The sequence below is a fragment of the Nomascus leucogenys genome, chromosome 21 (genome assembly GCF_006542625.1).
Source record: "Nomascus leucogenys isolate Asia chromosome 21, Asia_NLE_v1, whole genome shotgun sequence".
Lineage (NCBI taxonomy): Eukaryota > Metazoa > Chordata > Mammalia > Primates > Hylobatidae > Nomascus > Nomascus leucogenys.
Window position 1 is genome coordinate 46168671 of NC_044401.1, and position 26462 is coordinate 46195132.

General features: G+C 43.1%; 2 protein-coding genes across 2 annotated transcripts in view; both read right to left on the bottom strand.

Moving 5' to 3' along the window:
- Positions 1-2484, bottom strand: part of SNX4 (sorting nexin 4) — an 82177-nt gene extending 79693 nt beyond the window's left edge. The window contains exon 1 of the mRNA XM_030801719.1: positions 2308-2484. Coding sequence (XP_030657579.1) covers positions 2308-2448 — 141 coding nt within the window. The 5' untranslated portion in view covers positions 2449-2484. The remainder of the gene's footprint in view (positions 1-2307) is intronic.
- Positions 2485-13148: 10664 nt separating this feature from the next.
- The window catches only part of OSBPL11 (oxysterol binding protein like 11), a 70871-nt gene continuing 57557 nt past the window's right edge, over positions 13149-26462 (bottom strand). The window contains exons 11-13 of the mRNA XM_003275556.4: positions 22691-22873; positions 16152-16305; positions 13149-14871 (exon numbers count right to left, since the gene is read on the bottom strand). Of these exons, the coding sequence (XP_003275604.1) occupies positions 14806-14871; positions 16152-16305; positions 22691-22873 (403 nt within the window). The 3' untranslated portion in view covers positions 13149-14805. The remainder of the gene's footprint in view (positions 14872-16151; positions 16306-22690; positions 22874-26462) is intronic.

A 26462-nucleotide genomic window follows, 5' to 3' on the forward strand; every position in this document is an offset into this window, starting at 1 on the left:
GTAGTATGTAACTACAACTTATACTGTATGATAGCATCCCTGGGTTTTCAAATATTTAGAACTACATATACATAGTGTTCTTTTAATTAATGAGACATATATAATGCCTTTTAAATTAACATAAACAGATTTTATATTCTAGTTGCAATTTCATATTAATTAAATACCTAATGGCAGGCTGTGGTGGTGTGTACCTGTAGCCCCAGCTACTCAGGAGGCTGAGGCAGGAGGACTGCTTGAACCTGAAAGTTCAAGGCAAGTCTGGGCAACATAGAGATACCTCATCTTGGGCCGGGCGCGGTGGCTCACGCTTGTAATCCCAGCACTTTGGGAGGCCGAGGCGGGCGGATCACGAGGTCAGGAGATCGAGACCACGGTGAAACCCCGTCTCTACTAACAATACAAAAAACTAGCCGGGCGTGGTGGCGGGCGCCTGTGGTCCCAGCTACTCGGAGAGGCTGAGGCAGGAGAATGACGCGAACCCGGGAGGCGGAGCTTGCAGTGAGCCGAGATCGCGCCACTGCACTCCAGCCTGGGCGACAGAGCGAGACTCCGTCTCAAAAAAAAAAAAAAAAAAAAAGAGATACCTCATCTTTACCAAAAAAACCCCAAAACTTAGCCAGGTGTGGTGGCATGCATCTGTAGTCCCAGCTACTCAGAAGGCTGAGGCAGGAGGATTGCTTGAGGTCAGGAGGTCGAGGTTGCAGTGAGCCATGATTGTGCCACTGCGCTCTAGCCTGGGAGACAGAGTGAGAAACTGTCTCAAAGAAAAAAAAAAAGCACATCCAAAAAAGTCTTCCTGCTACCTTATATACCCAGATATGCTCCACAGCAGGCAAAACTTTCAAATCCTGAAGTCCCTGCTTAGCTGGTCTCTAAACTTAGAAGTCTTTCAGGCCTGGCACCATGGCTCACACCTATAATCCCAGCACCATTGTGAGGCCCAGGTGGGCAGATCACTTGAGCCCAGGAGTTGCAGACCAGCCTGGGTAACATGGTGAAAACCCATCTCTACAAAAATACAAAAATTTGGCTGGGCATGATGGCTCACACCTGTAATCCCAGCACCTTGGGAGACCGAGGAGGGTGGATCACTAGAAGTCAGGAGTTCGAGACCAGCCTGACCACCATGGCAAAACCCCATCCTTACTAAAAATTTATAAAAAAAAAAATTTAGCTGGGAGTGGTGGCGCCCACCTGTAACCCCAGCTACTCAGATGGCTGAGGGATGAGAATCGCCTGAACCTGGGAGGCGGAGGTTGCAGTGAGCCGAGATCGTGCCACTGCACTCCAGCCTGGGTGACAGAGTGAGACTGTGTCTCAAAATAAATAAATTAATTAATTAATTTAGCCAGGCGTGGTGGTGTGTGCCTGTAGTCCTAGCTACTCAGGAGGCTGAGGCAGGAGGATCGTTTGAGCCTGGGCGGTCGAGATTGAAGTGAGCTGTGTGAGCAATGCACACAAAAGGAGGCTTTGGGCAGGGTGGTCTGATGTGGAGCACTGCAGTTAGTTTCTTGAAGGCTTCAATATAAGCAGGTCTACAAATCTTGCATTATATATGCAAACACTTTGTAATGAAAGCACTTACAAATATAAGATGATACATTTTTCCCCTTTTCCTCAAGCAAATGAAAATCACTAATTACTAAAGGGTCTTCAAAAAGTACATGGATTATTAATAAGCCTCCAATGGGAAACATAGCACTTCCCCAAAAACAAAGAAATTACAGCCAAATAAGGAGTTTAAAAAATGTTTTCTCCTTTGTACCTTTTCTTGAAGCTGACACTTTCTTCAATTTCCTGATGGCAGCACCAGTCAAACCACCCTTATTGCCCCTGACCTGAGCCTCACTCTAGTCCCCCATTCCCTTCCTTCTCAAGCACTGCTGCCCACTCCCCACTGTGTCCCTTTAAGCTACTCCCCAGCAAAACCCCTTAGCAACTGGCTGAAACATCAGCGTTCTTCTCGCGGTCCAGATCTCCCAGCTACGCGACCACTGAAAACCCCCTCCTCCAGCCTCGCCCATCCGGGGCCCAGGCCCCCACGCCCGCGGGGGCGCCCCCCCGCGTCCCTTTCCCTCCCCTTCGCAGTCTCGACACTTGCCTCAGTCACCCGCAGCGCCTGGCGCTCGCCCCGCACCCAGCACCCCGTTTTTCCACTGAGCCTCCTCTCACTGCACCTGCGGACCCCGCCTTTCCACCTCGCTCCCCCTCACTGCTGGGCCTCCTCGGCCGAGCCCACTGGCCCGGCCCGGCCCGCTAGGCCACCACAAAGGCCATGAGGGCTCTGCCGCCCCTTCTCCTCACCGTGTCGACCCCGGAGTTCTCTTCTCCGGCCCCCTCCGCTTCCTTGCCGACCGCAGCCCCCAGCCCAGTGTCTAGGGAGCCCAGCGGCTCCAAGGGCGCCGGCTGGAGCTGCCGCTCGGGGTCCAGAGGTGCCTGCTCCATGGCTGCAGTTCGGCGCGACGAACCCAGTGCGCCTGCGCCGCCGCCGCCACGCCCGCGGCCAACCAGTCTCTCAGCAGCTATGCCCGCCCCTCCGCTCCCTCGCCTCGCCCCTCCGGTCAATCTGGAGGGCTCCGGGAGCTGCAGCTGGAGGCGGAGCCGGGGGTGAGAGGACACGCAAGCCTGCGGAGGACCTGGTCAGCTGCTAAGCTAGGAGACCCAGAAAGCTGGGGAGCTGGTGAAGAGAGAGACAAAGATAAAGGCAAGGGGAAAGTGAACACCTGAAGTAGGCACGGCGATCCTAAAGCCAACGAAACTCAAAAGAAATTGGAGGCGTAGTCTGACCTGCTCCCTCTGGGCCTCTGCCTTGTCTGTTATTATTGGGTCTGTTTTCTCCCGGAAAGATCAGAACTCCATAAATTGTTAACTTTCAGCAGGTTGAGTAACACATTCAGCAAAAGGTAATACTTGCAAGTTTTTGTTTTTGCTTTTTTTTTTTCTTTTTGAGACAGAGTTTCCCTCTCGTTGCCCAGGCTAGCGTGCAGTGGCGCGATCTCAGGTCACCGCAACCTCCGTCTCCCGGGTTCAAGCGATTCTCCTGCCTCAGCCTCCGGAGTAGTTGGGATTACAGGCGCCCGCCACCATGCCCGGCTAATTTTTTATTTTTTATTTTTTTATTTTTTTGTATTTTTAGTAGAGACGGGGTTTCACCATTTTGGCCAGCCTGGTCCCCAACTCCTGACCTCGTGATCCGCTCGCCTCGGCCTCCCAAAGTGCTGGGATTACAGGCGTGAGCCACCGCGCCCGGCCTTTGCAAGGTTTTGAGGAAAGTGAAGCGTTCTGTTGAAGCAGGGCTTGAGTTCTATTGAAGTGTTTCATGAAGCCCTGGAGACCTCTGATAATTTTCTACAAACATCCCTTTTTAAAATTTTCCAAACCTGCTTCCTTGACAAGCTTTCACTGTGGCAACCTGATGGGAAATGCTCACTGGTGGTAACAGACTGTGGTACCTTAAAGTACTTTCTATACAAAATCTGGTCTCAATTTTTCAAGTACAGAAACATTTTTCTGCCCACTTAGTTATTTCAAGCTGTAACACACAATTTTCTCTTCCTAGAATGCTTTATCTGGCCTGGGAGCAAATTTTCATTCATTCCTAAAACCTCAGCCCAGTTATAATCTTCAAGTGCTAAATTGTTCATAAATCTGTTATGGGCTGCGCGCGGTGCCTCACACCTGTAATCCCAACACTGGGAGGCCAAGGCCGGCGGATCGCCTGAGGTCAGGAGTTTGAGACCAGCCTGGCCAACATGGTGAAACCTCGTCTTTACTAAAAATACAAAAATTTGCCGGACGTGGTGGCATGCGCCTGTAACCCCAGCTACTCAGGAGGCTGAGACAGGAGAATCACTTGAACCCGGGAGGCGGAGGTTGATCTCAGTGAGCCGAGCTCGAGCCACCGCACTGCAGCCTGGGCAACAGAGCAAAACTCCGTCTCAAAAAAAAAAAAAAAAAGATTTTAAAATCAGGGCAAAATGGATCTGATGGTTGTTTTCCCCTATTTTATATACACATAATACATGTTAATTGTGGGAAAATTAGAAAAATTGAGCATTAGAAAATAAATAAAAGCCACAATTTAAGCATGAGAAAAAAAGAAAAATAATAAAACATGGTTCTTGGCCGGGAGTGGTGGCTCAGGCCTGTAATCCCAGCACTTTGGGAGGCCCAAGCGGGCAGATCACTGGAGGCCAAGAGTTTGAGACCAGCCTGGACAATACGGTGAACCCCGTCTCTACCAAAATACAAAAAATTAGCTGAGCATGGTGGTGTGTGCCTGTGGTCCCAGCTGCTTGGGAGGCTGAGGCAGGGAGAATCGCCTGAACCTGGGAGGCAGGAGGTTGCAGTGAGTTGAGCAACAGAGTGAGACTCTTGTCTCAAAAAAAAGAGAAAAAAAAAGGCCGGGCACACACAAGCCTGTAATCCCAGCACTTTGGGAGGCCAAGGTGGGCAGATCATCTGAGGTCAGGAGTTTGAGACCAGCCTGGCCAACATGGTGAAACCCCATCTCTACTAAAAATACAAAAATCAGCCAGGCATGGTGGCACACACCTGTAATCCCAGCTACTCCGGAGGCTGAGGCAGGAGAATCGCTTGAACCCGGAGGCCGAGATTGCAGTAAGCTGAGATCATGCCACTGCACTCCAGCCTGGATGACAGAGCAAGACTCCGTCTCAAAAATAAATAAATAAATAAAAATAAAAAATGGTTCTTTTGGCCGGGTGCTGTGGCTCATGCCTGTAATCCCAGCACTTTTGAAGGCCAAGACAGGCAGATTGCTTGAAGTCAAGAGTTCCTAGCGGACCACAGACTGGTACCAGCCCACAGCCTGGGGGTTGGGGACCCCTGCACTAGATAATATGCCTTACTCTTGGGGCTGTCTATAGGCTAACAAATTATTATTATTTTTTTTTTTCTGAGACGGAGTCTTGCTCTTTCGCCCAGGCTGGAGTGCAGTGGCGCAATCTCGGCTCACTGCAAGCTCCGCCTCCCAGGTTCACGCCATTCTCCTGCCTCAGCCTCTCCGAGTAGCTGGGACTACAGGCGCCCGCCACCACGCCCGGCTAATTTTTTTTTGTATTTTTTTTTTTAGTAGAGACGGGGTTTCACCGTGGTCTCGATCTCCTGACCTCGTGATCCGCCCGCCTCGGCCTCCCAAAGTGCTGGGATTACAAGCGTGAGCCACCGCGCCCGGCACAAATTATTTTTGATAAAGAGATAGCAACTAGTGGTTATGTAAAAAGCCTGGGGTGGGAGGGGAGCTGGCATTTTGAATTTTTTTAATGGGTCCATGTTTTGGACACCCTGCCCAATGGCCAGAATCATGATAGCTGCAGTTTTTTTATGTGCTTGGCACTTCACATATTAATACTTTTTCATGCAGTGCCCCTCCCTGCAAGACAGGCATTATACAAGCTGGGCATGGTGACACGTGCCTGTAGTCCCAACTACTCAGTAGGCTGAGGTGGGAAGATCGCTTGAGTCCAGGAGTTTGAGGCTGCAGTGATCCATGATAGGACCAGTGCACTCCAGCCTAGGGAACAGAATGAGACTCTTAAAACAAAAAAAAAATCCCAGCACTTTGGGAAGCCGAAGTGATTGCTTGAGCCCAGGAGTTCGAGACCAGGCTGGGCAACATAGTCGGACCCTGTCTCTACAAGAGATACGAAAAGTAGCCAGATGGGGTGGCATGTGCCTGTAGTCCCAGCTACTTGGGAGGCTAAAGTGGGAGGATCCCTTGAGCCCAGGAGGTCAAAGCTGCAGTGAGCAGAGACTGTGCCATTGCACTCCAGCCTGGGTGACAGAGACTCTGTCTCAAAAAAAAAAAGACATTATTTTCCCCATTTCACAGATGAAGCAGGCTCAGTAATATTTGACAAAGTCACACAGCCATTAAATAAGGGAAAGAGATTCAAACCCAGATTTGTAGGACACCCAGAACCCAAGCTCTTGGGCCATGCTGCTTCTCTTCATGGGGGAGAGGAAGAAGAGAGATTCTTCTAAAGAAGATGCAAATAATTTGCGGAAATTGAGAATTGATTCCTTATGTGAACACACACAAAGAAAGGCAGGTTTCCTTGGCATATGAAGGCAAAGTCACACCTGTGTGCTGAGGTCTGGGAAAGCCCAAGGCTAACTCCATGGAGATTATGGAAATAGATGTTTCCCCTTCTTCTGACTCTGGAAGGGAAGGAATTCCCCCTCACAGCCCTCACTGGGGGAGAGCCTGCGGTGACCTGCTCTGAAGTGAATGGGAAAGCCTCAGGAGCAGGAGTGACTAGCCAGGCAGAAGGCACTTCAGTCCCTTGCATATCAACAGCATGTTTTAGATTTCAATTTGTCATTAATTTAACATTTATTGAGCTCCCGTGTTAGCCTGGGAACACCAAGAAACATCTATTCTCTGGTCCCCATCATTCAGGTTCTGTTCTCCCCCTTCCCAGGATTTTCCTCCTGGTGCCTGGCCAGCCTCCCAGGGACTGTGACAGTCACTTTCATCTCCTTCCTCTGAAATTATCCCCTTCTCAGCAGCAATCAAACCCAAACCCCACCCCATTTCTCCTTTCAGTGTCAGTGTGGATGACATTTGCCTTTGGTCACAGCACAAGATCTTTCTTCCCACCCGCCTATCAGTACCACCATATTCTTTTGGAGCAAATTCCTCATTGTGTGAGGACTTGTGGGGAACAATTTTTAATATGTACCTCTATTGTAGCCTCCCATCACAGGAGTTGAGGAGCCCAGATCCTTCTTGTACCACCTCTAGGAAGATTATTTCAACTCACCAACTCAGACCCTTAAACTCCCAAGATTTTGAATCTTGGGTTGGAGGGAATGCTGGAGGTTGAGCCTGTGGCAGTGCTAGGGCCAGGTTTTTGCCAAGTCGAATTTCTGTGTGTTCTGTGCCAAGTGTCTGGAGCTACCTTGATTCTGCAACTTTCTACAGAATCACCAGCCTTAATTCTGTGAATTCCTGTCCTATTTCTCTATTTGCTTCATATGACTAGAGTTCATCTTTGTTCTTTTTTCTTAAGAGGCAGGGTCTCACTCTGCCGCCCAGGCTCGAGTGCGGTGCCATGAACACAGCTGACTGCAGCCTCGACCTCCTGGGTTCAAGCTATCCTTCCACCTCAACCTCTCATGTAGCTGGGATTATAGGCCCATGCCACCATCTGCAGCTAATTTGTTTTTTTTTTTTTTTTTTGTAGAAATGGGGTTCTGGCCGGGCGCGGTGGCTCACGCTTGTAATCCCAGCACTTTGGGAGGCCGAGGCGGGCGGATCACGAGGTCAGGAGATCGAGACCACGGTGAAACCCCGTCTCTACTAAAAATACAAAAAATTAGCCGGGCGTGGTGGCGGGCGCCTGTAGTCCCAGCTACTCGGAGAGGCTGAGGCAGGAGAATGGCGTGAACCCGGGAGGCGGAGCTTGCAGTGAGCCGAGATTGCGCCACTGCACTCCAGCCTGGGTGACAGAGCGAGACTCCGTCTCAAAAAAAAAAAAAAAAAAAAAGAAATGGGGTTCTACTATGTTTCCCAGACTAGTCTTGAATTCCTGGGCTCAAGGGATCCTCCCACCTTGACTTCCCAAAGTCCTGGGATTACAGGCATGAGCCACTGCGCCTGGCCCTGGTCTCTGTTCTATGCAACCTAGAGCTGTAACTGCTGCAGTGAAGCACTCACCTACTCAACTAAACACGCAGTAAATATTTATGAAACATCTACTCTGTCCCTGGCAGTCTCAGTGTCAGCCAAGGTGATTTTCCAGATTGATTCATGGTTCTATGCCCTTGGAGAAGACTGGAATATATACCCAGAATCAGAAAAACCATATCCTCAACCCCTATTGCTTGAGAAACTCCCCAAAGTGCTACAGCAAGCCAGCTACCAGAATCTTCAACAGCTAAAAACCACAGAAGCCTCTACAAGGTAGAAATTTTTCTCCCCGGACAGGTAACTTAAATACATTTTGATAGAGACCTTCTGAGGCCAATAGTCACTTACAGCTAAGAAATTTAAACCAGACAGGTTAGGAGGAAGCACAGGTTGGCCAAAGTACTTCTGGACAAGTGAGTCTTGTGGCACCTCTCAACTAATATTGTGCATATGAGTAATAACAGCTTACCTGTAAGGCTATTATGGAAACTCAGCAGAGCCTGGCCACTTGTTTCTCACCTCCCACCAGCAACCTCCCATTCAACTCTGGGCCCCGGGCACATGAAGCACAAGTCTCATTTCCACATTGTGGAGATCCCAAGGGAGCCCATAACTGTTTCACGTATCGGTGTGAAGAGACCACCAAACAGGCTTTGTGTGAGCAACAAGGCTGTGTATTTCACCTGGGCGCAGGCGGGCTGAGTCCGAAAGAGTCAGCAAATGGTGGTGGGATTAGCATTGGTTCTTATAGGTTTTGGGATAGGCGGTGGAGTTAAGAGCAATGTTTTGGGGGCAGGGGGTGGATCTCACAAAGTACATTCTCAAGGGTGGGGAGAATTACAAAGAAACTTCTTAAGGGTTGGGGAGATTATAAACAAACTTAAGGGTGGGGGAGATTACAAAGTACATTGATCAGTTAGGGTGGGGAAGAAACAAATCACAATGGTGGAATGTCATCAGTTAAGGCTATTTTCACTTCTGTGGATCTTCAGTTGCTTCAGGCCATCTGGATATATACGTGCAGGTCACTGGGGATATGATGGCTTAGCTTGGGCTCAGAGGTCTGACAATAACTGCCTCTTGTGTACAACTGCCCACCAGGAGGCACATACCCAGTGTGAGAGAGGGATATGGTCTTGCCTTAATCTCTGTTAAAACTGCACGTCTGAGGCAGGCGGATCACCTGAGGTCAGGAGTTCAAGACCAGCCTGGCCAACATGGTGAAAACCCATCTCTACTAAAAATACAAAAAAATTAGCCAGGCGTGGTGGCGGGCACCTGTAATCCCAGCTACTTGGGAGGCTGAGGCAGGAGAATCACTTGAACCTGGGAGGCAGAGGTTGCAGTGAGCCGAGATCATGCCACTGCACTCCAGCCTGGGTGACAAGAGCAAGACTCCATCTCAAAACAAAAAACAAAACAAAAAAAACTGCACATGTGCAAGCCATTTGCACTCTGGAATTGCATGCCATGAAAACTCCTAGTGGTGTGGAACTTAGTTTGAATTTGAAATCATGTGGCATGCACAAAGGGACAGGCCCAGGCTTGCCCTTGGGTCACCTGCCCACTGACTGTAGAGCATTCCCTGTAAGCCATGGCAAGTCCCATGGAGCCTGAGCTTTGTGTAGCTCGGTGCTTATGATGTACCACCTCCCTTCAGTCCCAACTCCTCTTCCTCCTCCATCCTCAGGTATACTGATTGCACACTCCCTGTGTCAGAGGCGTTTGAACCAGAGCGACTCCATTCTGAGTGAGGGCTACGAAAATGAGGCCGGGACTTGCTGGGCTGCATTCCCAGAAAGCAGGCATTCCTAGCCTCTAGATGTTTACAGTTAAGGGAACAAATTAATAATGTTTACTAAACAGACCCAGACTTGGGAGTGTCCAGGTATCCTGATATCTGGAGAACAAAGGCATTATTGATTTTGCTTTAAAAATAATAATATCGATTCTTGCAAAATATAGTAATTAAGAAAATTAATCCTTTATCATAAACCCTTGTAGCAGAGCACACTCTCCCATATACCCAAGCATTGTACCTAGGGTGAACGTGTTTCTCCTCTTACTTTCAGGAATGTCCTACTCTGTCAATGGAGTAGCTGTTCTTTTACTACTTTACTCTCTTAAGAAACTTGCTTTTAGTTTGCACTGTGGACTTGCCCTGAATTCTTTCTTGTGCGAGATCCAAGAACCCTCTTTTGGGTTCTGGATTGGGACCCCTTTCCTGTAACACTTGTGCAAACAACAGTGTCCCTATCATGACCATCTCATAGTGGTAGATTCCATTCAGATTTAAGGTAAGCCCAAAGACCACTTTTGGGTTTTCTTGACTCTCTGAGAAAAGTTGTGTAAGCACCTGTGTTCTTCTGGGTTTGGCTAGATAGGGTTGTGTCCCTCTATGGAATGGAGAGTCATGTGGACGAGGGTGTTATTTTCTCACCCAATAAAACTCACTGAGGAGCTTCTGTAGAAGCAAGAAATATGACTATATTCAGAATAACGATAACTGGCTGGGTGTGGTGACTCATGCCTGTAATCCCAGCACTTTGGGAGGCCAAGGCGGGCAAATCACTTGAGGCCAGGAGTTCAAGACCAGCCTGGCCACCATGAAACCCCATCTCTACTAAAAATTCACAAATTAGCCAAGCATGGTGGTGTGTGCCTATAACCCCAGCTACTCGGGAGGCTGAGGCGCAAGAATCGCTTGCACCTGGAAGGCGGAGGTTGCAGTGAGCCAAGATCACACAACTGCACTCCAGCCTGGGTGACAAGAGTGAGACGCTGTCTCAAAAAAAAAAACAAAAAACAAAAAACAAAACAAAACAAAACACATGTCGGTCAGGCTGATCTCAAACTCCTGACCTCAAAAAGTGATCCACCTGCCTCAGCCTTCCAAAGTGCTGAGATTACGGGCATGGGCCACCACACCCGGCAATCATTTTTTAAATTAAGGAAATATTAACAAGCAAAAATAAAAACATAAAAGTATAGTCTTTTCCCTTAATAAGTCCTAAGAATCTGTAGAAGTTAGTTATCAAGCAGTAGACATTCATAGTGAGAGTTAAGCGTAAGGACTAGAATTGTGTGTGGGGTGAGAAATTCAGTACTACTTATTGTTTTTGGTGACAACCAGGTATTAGAGATAATGATGACCATAACGGACCGAGTTCAGTGAATCAATACGGATATGCCATAACTTACCGAATGTACAATATAAAATTACCTTTAGAGGCTTAAAAACTGTCTAACTGGAACATGGGCAGGGGGCTTAAATAGAAATATTTTGCAGAAGGTATAGTGTCATCACCATGGGAAAAAATAATTAAAAGCCCAAATATATGGCTGGAACACTCTCTTTTTGTTACTTCCAGTCTTGGACTTTTTTTTTTTTTTTTTGAGATGGAGTCTCACTGTCGGCCAGACTGGAGAGCAGTAGCACAATCTTGGCTCACTGTAACCTCTGCCTCCTGGGTTCCAGTGATTCTCTTGCCTCAGCCTTTTGAGTAGCTGGGACTAACAGGCGTATGCCACCACGCCCGGCTTTTTGTATTTTTAGTAGAGATGGGGTTTTGCCATGTTGCTCTTTCTGGTCTCGAACTCCTGACCTCAGGTGATCCACCCGCCTTGGCCTCCCAAAGTTTTGGAATTACAGGCATGAGACATTGTGCCCGGCCACCCTGGACTTTTTTTTTTTTTTTTTTTTTTTTTTTGAGATGGAGTCTCGCCCTGTTGCCCAGGCTGGAGTGCAGTGGTGCAATCTCGACTCTGCAACCTCCGCCTCCTGGGTTCAAGTGATTCTCCTGCTTCAACCTCTCGAGTAGCTGGGATTACAGGCATGAGCCACCATGCCCGGCTAATTTTTTATATCTTTAGTAGAGACAAGGTTTCATCATGTTGGCCAGGCTGGTCTCGAACTCCTGACCTCCTGATCTCCTGATCCGCATGCCTCAGCCTCCCAAAGTGCTGGGATTACAGGCATCAGCCACCATGGCTGGCAGTCTTGGACTTCTTAACACACAATTGCTAACCACCAGAAGGAAGTGTACATTTAAAATTCTGGCCCAAATGAAAGAGATACAAATATGGCACAACTGCCACAAAGACTTGTTTCCCTAGCCAAATAGTACCAAGGCGTAGATAAAAAAAATCAAAATAGAAAAAGCCTCTAGCTCTCATGAGGTGGGTAAGCTGCAGCTTCTGGAAGCAGATGTTGCTCCTTCCTCACTCTCTGGGCCCTGTTTCTAGGAGAGCAGTGGGAAGGCAGTTAGATAGGGAGAAGGTAAAACAGTCAGCCCGAAGCATAACAATTCATTCTTGTCAAAGAGTTCAACCCAATAATGTGGGGGAGATTTCATTACTCATAAATGTATTACTTTCCATCATAACTTTAAAACTAATATTTCAGGAATTCCTAAAACGGCTCAACAATCCAAAGAAACAAATGGGCACTTGACATGGTTTGGCTCTGTATCCCCATCCAAATATCATCTTGAATTGTACTTCCACTCCACAATTCCCACGTGTTGTGGGAGGTAATTTGAATCATGGGGGCGGTTTTCCCCATACTGTTCTCGTGGTAGTGAATAAGTCTCACGAGATCTGATGGTTTTATCAGGGGTTTCCACTTTTGCATCTTCCTCATTTTCTCTTGCTGCCACCATGTAAGAAGTGCCTTTCGCCTCCTACCATGATTCTGAGGCCTCCCCAGCCGTGTGGAACTTTGTAAGTCCAATTAAACCTCTTTTTCTTCCCAGTTTTGGGCATGTCTTTATCAGCAGTGTGAAAGTGGACACAGCACTCAAACAGTTCGAATGAAACAAAAATATCTGGTTTCATTTTATTTTTAAAATTTTTTATTTATTTCTTTTTTAAAGGCTAATCAAGTTAAGCAGTGGGAGCAGAGAAGGAACAAAGAGATCTGTAACTGGGGCTGGGCGCGGTACCTCACGCCTGTAATCCCAGTACTTTGGGAGGCTGAGGTGGGAGGACTGCTTGAGCTCAGGAATTCAAGACCAGTTTGGGCAACATAGTGAGATCCAGTCTATACAAACAGTACAAAAATCAGCTGGCCATGGTGGTGTGTGCCTGTGGTCTCAGCTACTTGGGAGGGTGAAGTGGAATGATTGGTTTAGCCTGGGAGGTCAAGACTGCAGTGAGCTATGCACTGTACTCCATCCTGGGCGACAGAATCAGACTCTGCCTCACAATAAACAAAATAAGAAATCTATAATTGGTTGTGATCAATTAGTTGTGAATGCCACTGCATGCAGATCAGTCTGGTTTCATTTTATATTCTTCTTCTATCTCCAGAATATTTAAAAGTTAAACATTTCGATTTTTAGAAACTCTTATTAAATTTACCACCTAGCTGAAGATTCCTGAAGGACTTAAACAGAAAATCCATGCCCCTCTCAAATGAACAGGGCAATAACTCTACTGAATATAAACTTTCTATTTCTCTCCATTCATAAAAGAGACAGAAGCATTATTGTTTGTTCTCTAGTTTTATTATTTGTCAATTTTCCCAACACAGGAACTATAACTCATTTTGAGGATTTTTTTCAGTGCATTTCACAGCAAAAATGAACAAGGGAATCATTAAAACTGTTGTACACAAACCAACTCTTTTTCTTATAATTTACAATTTGTTGAAAAAACTATTGTTTTGCTGTTTTCATCCTACTAACCTCTTTAACAGAACACAATTTATCAGAGCACAAAGCTTAAACTTCTTATGATGATGCAACAGACACAGCCACCTACAATGGCTGATAAACAACAGGTATGTTACACACACTGATTGGAAGACCATATCAGAAAAAACAGAGTAAGGCACCACTCTTGGGAAATTAAGGTAGCTTGCAGTAACAAGTGTTGAGCACCATAATAAGTAGGTGCTCAATAAATACATGAATGAATGATGAAAGCCATAATTAGCTCTATTCTTTTCATTGCCAGCAATTCTTCAACCTCAACAAAATACTTATTTAAAAAAAGATTTGTACCTGAATACAACTTCCTGATCTTTTCTCCTGATACCTTTTCGTTTCATTGTTTCTTTAGCATTTAAATTTCCTCGAAAAAAATAAAATAAAACCATACCTTACATGCACGTTCAATTACACATATAAGTTCTGAATTACTGACAAATATGAATAGAATCGTTTATTTTAATTTTTAACAGAGGTAAAATAAAGCATACTTATCCAAAGGGATAACACATAATACTGGATATTAACCTAGAGGTGAAAAAAAAAGAAGGAAAAAAGTAACAGTTTTATTTTTTAATATTTGCTATTCTTTAATGCCTTAGTTCTGGAGAAAGGCTAAAATCTCATCATATTGACATTAACACATTTTTAAAAATTGTCTCTCAAGTGTAATATTTAATAAAACTAGGTACTGAAAAATGCTCTGAAATTTTTCAAGTCAATGTTGTTTTCAAGTATATTAAAATGCTCAGAAGAAAAAATTCTCCATGGTTATAATTCTGATCAATCTACAAATGTACTTTTTAAAAGAGAGTTCCAACAGAGGTGGATAATGGGTAAGTTCCTCAGACACAGGCATACAGTCTTTTTGAAGAAATAGAATGCCTTGTTACCACAACCTGGTTGACTTTTTTTTTTTTTAAACACTGATTTCAGGCACAATGGCTGAATCCACTTCTGGGTGGGTCATCTTTCTCCTCCTCTTGGTTGGTTTAGAAGAGTAGTGAATACTTCAGTTATGGACAGAAGGAAAGACACAAACTCTGAAACAGAGACTTCACTTTTCACTACAAAGAAATCAAAGTCACTGAGTTCTCATTGTTGTGTGTATCTGCTGCCCCTGTGCAAAAATAGGGGATTCAAACTTAATTTTAGGAGCAAGAACTGGATAAAAGATTCACCTACTGATTCAGGTAACAAGTTTTAAGATGGTATTGCTCACATCACATGAACAGGTTGGTAAGAAGTCCACTGTGTTTCTTTACCACTTTGGTCTTGCTGCAATATTATGGTGCCCTAGTAGGTACATTCAGGTTTAGCTAGTTTCAGTCTGAGTAATCAGGAAGCAGGTCACTCAGTGCAATGACTCCATTCTGGGAGGATTTAGGGTAAACAGAGAAGAACCTCATTTGGTCGAGTTTTAGACAGTATGTGTCACTCTGCTGGTTGTGTTGTTGGAATTATTTTCCAAAGTGGTTTATGATAAACCCAGCCATCTCCCTGAAACAAATAAAAAGATAAAAGAGTCTTCCCTCTAATATTATCAAAATCAGTAACCAAAACTAGAAGCAACACCTTCACTGAAATGGAATTCTATTTTCACATTCAAAAAAAAGTTTTTGTGAAGGAATAAAGTCTTTGTGCTTAAGACATCAAACAATGCCTGTGGTTTAGCTGGGATTTAGGTAAAAAGGTATGGTATGGGAGGATCTAGTTTGTGACCCATGAACATTTAATTTTGCAAGAACCATTTGTAGCAATTTTGCCAATTTCGCAAGATGCTACAGATTGAGCCTCACTGAGTTATGGGCAGCAGGTGGAGTACAGAGAAATGATCCGGAAGGTACTAACTGTTCTCCCCATCCCCACTGGCACCCCAGAACTCATTTTTTTTTCTTTTTTTTTTTCTCCCAAGACGGAGTCTTGCTCTGTCAGCCAGGCTGGAGTGCAGTGGCATAGTCTTGGCTCACTGCAACCTCTGTCTCCCTGGTTCAAGCAATTCTCCTGCCTCAGCCTCCTGAGTAGCTGGGATTAAAGGCATGTGCCACCATACCCAGCTAATTTTTGTATTTTTAGTAGAGATGGGGTTTCACCATGTTGGCCAGGCTGGTCTCGAACTCCTTACCTCATGATCCGCCTGCCTCGGCCTCCCAAAGTGCTGGGATTACAGATGTGAGCCACTGCGCCAGGCCCCCTTAGCTCATTTTTTTTCTTTTTTTTTTTTTGAGACAGAGTTTCACTCTTGTTGCCCAAGCTGGAGTGCAATGGCGCAATCTTGGCTAACTGCAACCTCCACCTCCTGGGTTCAGGCAATTCTCCTGTCTCAGCCTCCCGAGTAGCTGGGATTACAGGCATGTACCACCACACCCGGCTAATGTTGTATTTTTAGTAGAGACGGGGTTTCTCCATGTTGGTCAGGCTGGTCTCGAACTCCTGACCTCAGGTGATCCGCCTGCCTCGGCCTCCCAAAGTGCTGGGATTACAGGCATGAGCCACTGAGCCCGGCCAACCCCTAGCTCATTTTTAATGATATACAGATGTTCTCAGTTAGAAACTCTTCTTTCTTAGAATCTGTTCCTGGTATATCTGCTTTTTTTTTTTTGAGACAGAGTCTTGCTATAGGTCACCCAGGCTGGTCTCAAAAACAGTTGGTATTTATATACAGCCATACTACTTTTAAAAATAAAGATGTATAAGTGATAGCAATTCAACAAAGCCTAGTAAGCTAAAGTTCTCAACCAAGTAGATACATTTTTATCTTGAACACATGTACAGCATACCTCTTTAACAAAATATTTGGTTTTCCAAGGTGTGCCTGTTTCAGTACGATGCCTTTCTTCAGTCCTCTGACGTTCTTCCAAGGTACGCTTATGCTCTGTGGCCTTATCAATTTCAGATTCTCTCAGAGAGTCTGTCACGTTTTTCCACAATCGCCTGAAATCCAAAAACCACACATTTTACAAGCATTCTTTAAAAGAGATAATTAAATAGAATCAATACCCTCAAAATTACAATAATTTTATAAAATAACATTTCCTAAATCACATCTACAATGTCATGCTTATGAATTCCAAGAATAATGATACTGTGCTGCTGATGGTTATGTCCAGGATGCTGTTCCTTCTGCTTCTTTTTAAATTAAAAATAATTTGTATTTTTCCAGGTTATAAAAGGAGGATTTTTTGTTTTTAGAAAACTTAGAAATTAACAAGTAAAAAGAGAAGTAAATTTTCAAAGTTGAAATGTAACCAAGACCAACTGTGCTTCTGGACATGATGAAATAATGGGGAACACATTTATTTTCCTGCCTTCATCAACCAGGAAACCAGGCAACATATAATACAATAGTGGTTTTCAGATACTGAGCAAAAGGCAGTGCAGGGCAGTGATCCTTGAGAAAGGAAAGAAATGAGGGGGGTCCTATGAGTGCTCTAACTCGCTGTCCAGAGTGTTTCTAGGCCACACACAGGGAGAGGCAAGCTTAACAAATCTCAAGCAAAAAAAAAAAAAAAACTGCCACAACACTTCTTTAGGGAAAGAACTGTTTGTTGAACAAATGGTGCTGGGACAACTGGATATACATGTGAAAAAAGATGTAATAAGTTAAACATAAAACTACCATAAACCCAGCAATTCCACTCCTGGGTATTTACCCAAGAAAAATGAAAATAAACGTCGATACGAAGACTTGTAGGAGAATGTTGACAGCAGTATTATTCATCATTGCCCCCAACTGGAAATGCCCACCAACTGGTAAATGGATAGGCAAAATGTGATATATCCATACAGTGCAATACTATTCAGCAATAAAAAGCAATGAACCTCTGATACATGCAATTAATACTTCATGGATGAACCTCAAAAACGTTATACTAAGGAAATAAGCCAGGCATAAGAGATGACACGTTGTATGATTTATATGAAATATCCAGAAAAGGCAAATTCATAGAGACAGAAAGTCAATGGTTCTCTGGGCTGGGGGTAATGGGGATTAACTGTAAATGAACATGAGAGATCTTATGGTAGGATGAAAATATTCTAAAACTTATTTATGGTAATGATTGTACTACTCGAGAAAGTTACTAAACATCTTTGTTTTTTCTTTCTTCCTTCCTTTCTTTCTTCCCCCCTTCCTTCTCTTCCTACCCTTCCCTCCCTTCCTCCCCTTCCCTCCCTCCCCTCTCTCTCCCTCCCTCCCTCTTTCTCTTCTGTTCTCGTCTCTTCTCTTTTTTCTTTTTTTGAGACAGGGTCTCACTGTCACCCAGGCTGGAGTGTGCAGTGGCACCATCTCAGCTCACTGCAACCTCTGCCTCCTGGACTCAAGCAATTCTCCTGCCTCACTTTCTTGAGTAGCTGGGACTACAGGTGTGCACCACCATGCCCGGCTAATTTTTGTATTTTGAGTACAGACAGGGTTTCACCATGTTGGCCAGGCTGGTCTTGAACTCCTGACCTCAAATGACCTGCCTCCCAAAGTGCTGGATAGTATGCCAAAGGTCTTATAGTTAAGAATTAAGGCTACATATGTATCTTAATGGCTCCAAAAGGTTTCCTAACACATTTCCGAAAATCAAATATCAAATTTCCTTTTAAAAAAATATGATACATGAGATGGCTCAAACATAAAAATGAATTTATAAGGAATTCTCCATAAATAACGAAAGACATTAAAACAAAAACAGAAACATGAAGACATAACAATGCTAAATATAAATGCCTACCCTAATAACAGAACTTCTAATAAAATGAAGTAACAACTTGCAGAACTACAAAGTGAAATATTCAATTGTAATTGGTAATTTTAATAACCAATCTCAATAACTAAACTCAACTGATAGAATAAATACACGGAAAATCTGTAAGACTACAGAAGACTAGAAAAATACTGTCAACTCATTTGACCTGACATGTATAGAACACACTCACCTCAGCCTCCTGAGTAGCTGGGATTACAGGCACATGCCACCACATCCAGCTAATTTTATATTTTTTGTGGAGACAGAGTTTCGCCATGTTACCCAGGCTGGTCTCAAACTCTTGGGCTCAAGAATACGCATTCGTGTCAAGGGCACATGAAACATTTACCAAGGCCAGGCGTGGTGGCTCATGAATAATTCTAGCACTTTGGGAGGCCAATGTGAGTGGATCACTTGAGGTCAGGAGTTCGAGACCAGCCTGGCCAACATGGTGAAACCCCATCTCTACTAAAAATATTAAAAAATTAGCCAGGTGTGGTGGCACACACCTGTAGTCCCAGCTACTCGGGAGGCTAAGGCATGAGAATCACTTGAACCAGGGAGGCAGAGGTTGCAGTGAGCCGAGACTGCATCACTGCACTCCAGCCTGGGCAACTGAGTGAGAAACTACTTTGTCTCAAAAAAAAAAAAAAAAAAAAAAAAAACACAAAAACAAAACACGTACCAAGACAGAACATATTCAGAGTCATTAAACAAACCTAAATAAAGAATTAAAATCATACAAAGTATATTCTTTGACCAAAATGAAACTAAATTAGATATAAATAATGGAAAGACAGCTGGAAAATCTCTACAAACATTTAGAAATCATCAACACATTTGTAAATAAGTTCATGAGTTAAAAAAAAACCCACAAAGGAAATAAGAAAATATTTTGAAATGAAAACACATAAAAAGTCATCGGATAGAAATAAAGCAGTCCTCAGAGGAAAATTTATAGCATTAAACATTTAGGAAAAAAAAATTAATGAGCTAAACCAGGGATCAAACTATGGCCCACAGCCCATTTTTGTAAATAATTTTTTATTGCAATATAACAATGTCTCACCATTGACTTATTGTCTATGGATGTTTCATGCTATAAGGACAGAGTTGAGTAGCTGTGGGAGAGGCTATTTGGTCCACTAAGGCTAAAATATTAATTGACTGGCCTTTTACAGAAAAAGTTTGCCGACCCCTGACCTAAGCTTCCATTGTAAGAAATTAGGAAAAAAAAAAAAAAAAGCAAATTATTTACAATGTAAGGAAAAAAAAAGAGATTTTATGAAAGAGCAAAATTCAATGAGAAAGAAAACAAAAATAGATTAAATCAGTGAAGCCAAAATCTGGTTCTTTGTGTAAAATTAATAAACTTTTAGTCACACTGATGAGAAAGACATATTAGCTGAAATGAACCAATTCCTTGAAAGACAAACTACCAAAGCTCACTGAAGAAACAAAACCTTAACAGCTCTACATATTAAACATATGTAATTTGTAATTAAAATTCATTACAAAATTTTAGCAAATAAAATTCAGAAGCATCTTTTTTTTTTTTTTTTTTTTTGAGACAGTCTGGTTCTGTCACCCAGACTAGAGTGCAGTGGTGCAATGCTGGCTCACTGCAACCTCCGCCTCCTGGGTTCAAGCGATTCTCATGCCTCAGCCTCCTGAGTAGCTGGGACTACAGGTGCACGCCACCACACCCGGGTGATTTTTGTATTTTTAGTAGAGATGCCTGGCTGATTTTTGTATTTTTAGTAGAGATGGGGTTTCACCATATTGGCCAGGCTGGTCTTGAACTCCTGACCTCAAGTGACACACCCGCCTTGGCCTTCCAACATGCTGGGATTATAGGCGTGAGCCACCACACTGGCCCAGAAGCATCTCTTTATCTGCCCATACATTCAATCTGTGGTGATATTGCTTTAAAGTATACATAGGAAACATCTGGGCCAGGCATGGTGGCTCAAGCCTGTAATTCCAGCACTTTGGGAGGCTGAGGTGGGCGGATCACCTGAGATCAGGAGTTCGAGACCAGCCTGACCAACATGGTGAAACCCCATCTCTATTAAAAGTACAAAAAAATCAGTTGGGTGTGGTGGTGTGCACCTGTAATCCCAGCTACTTGGGAGGCTGAGGTATGAGAATCGCTTGAGCCCAGGAGGCAAGCTTGGGCCCAGGAGGCAGAGGTTGCAGTGAGCCGAGATCATGCCACTGCACTCCAACTTAGGTGACAGAGTGAGATTGCATCTCAAAAATAAATAAATAAATAAATAAATAAATAAATCTGGCCTCACACAGATACAGTTTGAAAACAGAAGAAATATTTTAACAGATTTTTCAAATAATTCAATTCTTTCATACTGTTTCAAAACTCGACAAGTGGTAATTTTAAAAAGGCTAGTTGCAATGTGGAAAATTAAAGAATGTCAATTATTTTTTCAAATAACTTATATGGAAATCCACTGGTCTAATGTGCATCCTGAATGGATCATTTATCCATGCATGATTCTGTAATATCATGCATTAGTCATTTGAAAAATAGTGGTTCATTGAGTTATGCAGATCTTCCAGATGTTGACATATTATACAATATTTTAAAAAATCACGCTCAATAATATCAGCACCAAGTTCACCAGAAAACTAATTGGGAAGTTTTCAAGTTCATGGTGGCAGATAAAATTTTCTAAAATTCTAATTTTGCCTTGATGCTCAAATTTTATTATTAGTAAGATTACAGTCAATTGTTTTTCTTTACATATCACATTCACATCTTTCATTTACAAGAAGAATGTCTACCTAACATTGAAATTAGAAGAACCATAGTTTGTCTATCAATCATTCTTTTAAGTAAACATGGTCTTTCATGAACAAAGTGATTAATTCTGCTTGTGACTCAAAAAATTATACAAGTGCTCTTCCTCCAGATAACTACTATATTTCTTCGGTAGCCAGCACAAATAACTTATTCGTATTCCCAATTTGTCATACAGAATACTAATAAGACATGTACTTGGCCAGGCACGGTGGCTCATGCCTGTAATCCCAGCACTTTGGGAGGCTGAGGTGGGAGGATCACTTGAGGTCAGAGGTTCACGACCAGCCTGGCCAACATGGTGAAACCCTGTTTCTACTACAAATACAAAAAATTAGCCAGGCGTGGTGGTCGATGCCTGCAGTCCCAGCTATTCAGGAGGCTGAGGCAGGAGGATCACTTGAACCCAGGAGGTGGAGGTTGCAGTGAGCCGAGATCACCCTACCACACTCCAGCCTGGGTGACAGAGTGAGACCGTCTCAAAAAAAAAAAAAAAAAAAAAAAAAGACATACTCAGTAATCCAGATTTAAAAAAACTAATAATTTGTATTGCTTTTTCAAGGACATCTTAAGAGAAAGGGGCATGCGAGTACATGGCAGTGAAGAATATAATGACTGCTTGTGACGTTTGGTGCCACTGCCTAGATTAGTCCTAAGGCCCACCAGTGCTACCCACAGCATTCCTTTTGCACCATCATAAGAGCCCACAGAATGAAAAATGGTAAATAATATCTTAGTATTGTTATAAAAAAATTGTGAACTTGCAGATGCCCTGAAAAGGTCTCAAGGACCCAACAGGGGTCTGCAAAACAACTTTGAGACCCTCTCCTTAGGATAAATCCCTGTAAGAATTCTTTAAAAATTTATTATTGCTGTATTTTTTTGACCCACTCTGAATGATTGTGGACATTTAATCTCTTTTCACACCTAGTTAGAAATTGTTTGGTTCTATTTTTGTGATCTTAATGTAAGATGTTTAGTGGTTCCCTGTATATTTTTTTTTCTATTTTTAATTGATAGAGTAGTAATCCCTCATGACATAAAATTTAAACAGTACAAATAGGAACCCTGTAAAAATTAAGTCTCTTTCCTATTCCAGATCCCAGTACTCTTTTCCAGAAGTAGCCATTGTCAACACATTTTGGAAGCTGTACCTTATTAACAGATATAGATCCACTTTATTTTTCAAGGTCTATGACACATACTGCCAAAATAACCTCTACAAAGATTGCACTGGTTTAACATCTAATCAGCAGCATGAAAATGCCCATTTGCTCACACCTTTTTCCCAAAGAGGTATTATTTTAAAAACTAATTTGTCTTATTAATTTGTACCTCTGAATTCTAATTACCCTAAACAATTTTTCATTTCCGTGGTTTACCATTTAAGATGTTCCGATATTTGTGCACCACCTCTTTACATCCTTTGCCCAGTTTTTGTATTGGGGTGCCTGTCTTTTTGTTAATAATATAACAAAATTTTTTATGATAAAGTTTTTATGATACACACAGTAATTTTTTGACAGTGAATGTTTTTAATATTTTTGCTCCATTTACAATGTTTGGTTTTTACTAAAATATGACTGTATATCAAAGAATCTCACAGCTGACAAGGGGTTTAACATCAGATCAGACTAATGCTTTCAATTTACAAAGCTGATGCAAACTGTGAAGTGACTTGGCCAAGGTCACCAGTTAGTGAAAAGGCTTAGCTTAAGATTCAGAGCATCTGACTCTTTCCTGGATAGATGCAAGGATGACATACCTGGATTCAAATGGATCCTGCTTCTCCAGAGGTCTCACTCTTTTCTTCGTCACTGCCAATTTAGTCAAGTCCACATACTTTGTCTCTCCATTGCTATATGTGAACTCAAGAACACTATTCCATTCCCCTTGCACTCTGCATACCACAGTGTTGGTGATGTTGTGCTTTACTTCAGCTGTAACCCTAGAAGCAGACAGAAAAGAAAGATATGCTCTAATAAGTGATATCATGTTTGTTTCTTAGATCTGAAACCCAAGAACACAGACTGTGAATCCTGTTGAAATTAGTTATATACCTCACTTCAATATGTCAGTGCCAAAGTGAGATTCTTTGTATGTCCTAAGACAGCTTCCTTCATAATTTGTTCAAATAATATCAATTTTAATCTTTAGAAAAAATGCCAGGAGTCAAATCAGAGACTTCATTATCATTAATGTCAAAATATTATCTTTAAAATGCTTGCTACAAACAAAACTATAATATTAAAACTAAACAGAAATATGAAAAAATCAATATTTTATTACAGTCTAAAAATGTTACAAAATTACAATCTATTTAACTTTTTTTTTTACTAGTTAATTCTACTTATCGAAATATTTGGCATCCCTACATTTGAAGTTCTGGATACATCAATCCTGTATTAAACTACATAAGCCTAATTTTAAATTTAGAAACCACACAAACCAATAAGAGGTAGAAAAACATAAAATACATTAAAATGTTTAAAATTCTCTTGCCAAAAGAAAAAAATTAAAAGAGCACTGGTCCACAAAAACTATCATTATCACCATAGAACTCAGAGAGACCTTAAACACTGCTGCTGTCGAAGTTTAATGAAGAGTCACCACAGCCATATATATATAATAGCTATATATATGGCTGTTTATCAGCAGATAGCTGTATTGATGCAGCACAAATACATCAATAGGAACAGGCTAGGAATAGGAACAGGTGTAATTATTATTATTATTGTTATTATTTTTGAGACAGAGTCTCGCTCTGTTGCCTAGGCTGGAGTGCAGTGGTGTGATCTTGGCTCACTGCAACCTCTGCCTCCTGGGTTAAAGTGATTCTCCTGCTTCAGCCTCCCAAGTAGCTGCAGTAGCTGGGATTACAGGTATGCATCACCATGCCCAGCTAATTTTTGTATTTTTAGTAGAGATGGGGTTTTGCCACATTGGCCAGGCTGGTCTTGAACTCCGACCTCAGGTGATCCGCATGCCTTGGCCTCCCAAAGTGCTGGGATTACAGGCGTGAGCCACCGCGCCTGAACTGTAATTATTTTTAGTGAGGTATTTTATGTTCATTCTAGGACACAGATAACAGGGTCAGATTAGATAGAGGTTCAGAATTTAGGGAATGATAGGCAAAGGTTAGGGTCTAATCAGTGTACAAGAGAATATGGCTTATCTAGATTCAAAAGGAAATCCAAAAGACCAAAGCCTAGATGTTCAAGTGACAGTTCAGGAATCCCAAGTAGCATTTGGCTGGCATAAGCTAAGGGAACAAGGACAAAGTAGAATTCAGGGAGTTCAGTTTCAGTTTTGCAGCAAGCGGTCTGTGAACTCAGCTCAAGGCAGAGGTGTAAGGAGCCCAATAAGAAAATTATTTATAAACCAGGCCGGGCGTGGTGGCTCACGCCTGTAATCCCAGCACTTTGGGAGGCCGAGGTGGGCGGATCACAAGGTCAGGAGATCGAGACCATCCTGGCTAACACAGTGAAACCCCGTCCCTACTAAAAATACAAAAAATTAGCCGGGCGAGGTGGCAGGCGCCTGTAGTCCCAGCTACGCGGGAGGCTGAGGCAGGAGAATGGTGTGAACCCCGGGGGGGCGGAGCCTGCAGTGAGCCGAGATTGCGCCACTGCACTCCAGCCTGGGTGAAAGAGCAAGACTCCGTCTCAAAAAAAAAGAAAATTATTTATAAACCAGATCTCTGGAATCTAAGAGCAAATCAAACATTCACAATCAAGAGTTAAGGGTAATTTTATCTACTAAAATAACAACAAATTAGCTGGGCGTAGTGGCACAGGCCTGTAGTCTCAGCTACTCAGGAGGTTGAGGCATGAGAATTGCTTGAACCCAGGAGGCAGAGGTTGCAGTGAGCCAAGATTGCACCATTGCACTCCAGCCTGGGCGACAGAGGATGGCTCTGTCAAAAAAAAAAAAAAAAAAAAAGAGTAGTTGTATAGTTGTAGCTCACTGGACACAAAGAACACTACGACTATAAGTCAACTTGATTACAGCAGGAGTGGGAACTCTGGGTTATGCCTCAAAGCATACACACTTAAATAACTGCCCTGGTTTCTTGCCAGTGTGAATGTTTCTTATGATATCATTGCATGCTTCCTCTCTGATCCCACTTGCCAACATCCTTCCCTTCCTTGAAAATTTATCTCTATCAAACAGGATATGAGGAAGTGACACTGAACATTTATTTAGTCTGTTTCCCATCCACATACACCCAGAATTATATTCTAAGATAATCAGCTCCTCACTTCATCTTTCTTTTACTACCATAGCACATCTCTCAAGTTACTGTTATCTCCCATAAGGCTTTCCAATGGACAATCTTACGGCCCTGTTCATGACTGCTGGGTATTACAGGGTCCATATTGTTTAGAGCAGCTACACAGCAAAAACAGCATGAAGAGAAGTGGGGCAGGTGACAGGAATCACATATACACAGGTAGGCCATGAGGAACGTGCAAAGGAGCACAAAGAGGAGGAAGGCCTCATCACTTTGCTTATAACAATTCTTCACAACAGTCTAAGGCAATCATCACACTTCTTCCATAAAGGACTAGAAAGTAACTATCTCAGGATTCTCAGGCCAGACCGTCTTTATTGAAACTACTTAACTTTGTCACTGTAGCATGAAAGCAGACAGAAACAAGTACATGAATGGGCATGGCTGTGTTCCAATAAAATTTAATTTACAAAAACAGGTGTCACTAATGGCCTGAGCTCTTTACTTCCATTGTATGTCCTCAGGGAACTGATCACACAGTAATGTTATTATTGGTTTGCCATCCTTGCCCCTCCCCAAGACTGTAGGCTCTTTAACAGGCATGGAATGGGTCTCATGTCTATAGCCCCAGAGAGCACTTAGCAGAATGCCTGATAAACAGTAAGTGCTTAATAACTGTTGCCTGAATTAATGAATGAGAAAACAAAACCTCAATTATATTATCACTACATAGAATAAGAGTGAGCAAAAGCATACATACACAAAAGGGTGCCAATGTGTGCATGGAGGGGGAGTTAACATTTTTTAAGCATTTAAAATATGCTGAGCATTCTACACAAATTATTTGTCAAGCCTTGTGACTATCCCATTTCTGTAGATGAAGAAACTAAGGCTCAAAAATTTAGGTAAGGTGCCCCGAATCTCTTTCCGTATTATTTTTTTTGGAGACAAAGTCCTGCTCCGTCAGCCAGGCTGGACTTCAGTGGTGAAATCATGGTTTACTGCAGCCTTGACCACTTAGGATCAAGCCATCCACCCGCCTCAACCTCCTGAATAGCTGGAACTACAGGCATGTGCCATCATGCTCAGTTAACTTTTTAATTTTTATTCTTGTAGAGAGTGGGTCTCACTATGTTGCCCAGGATGGTGTTAAACTCCTGGGTTCAAGTGATCCTCCCACCTCAGCTTCCCAAAGTGCTGGGATTAGAGGTGTGAGCCACCGTACCCGGCCCCCAAATCTTGCAGTTAGTAAATAATAGAGTCAGGATTTGAATACATGTCTAAAGGACTCCAAAGTCCGGTT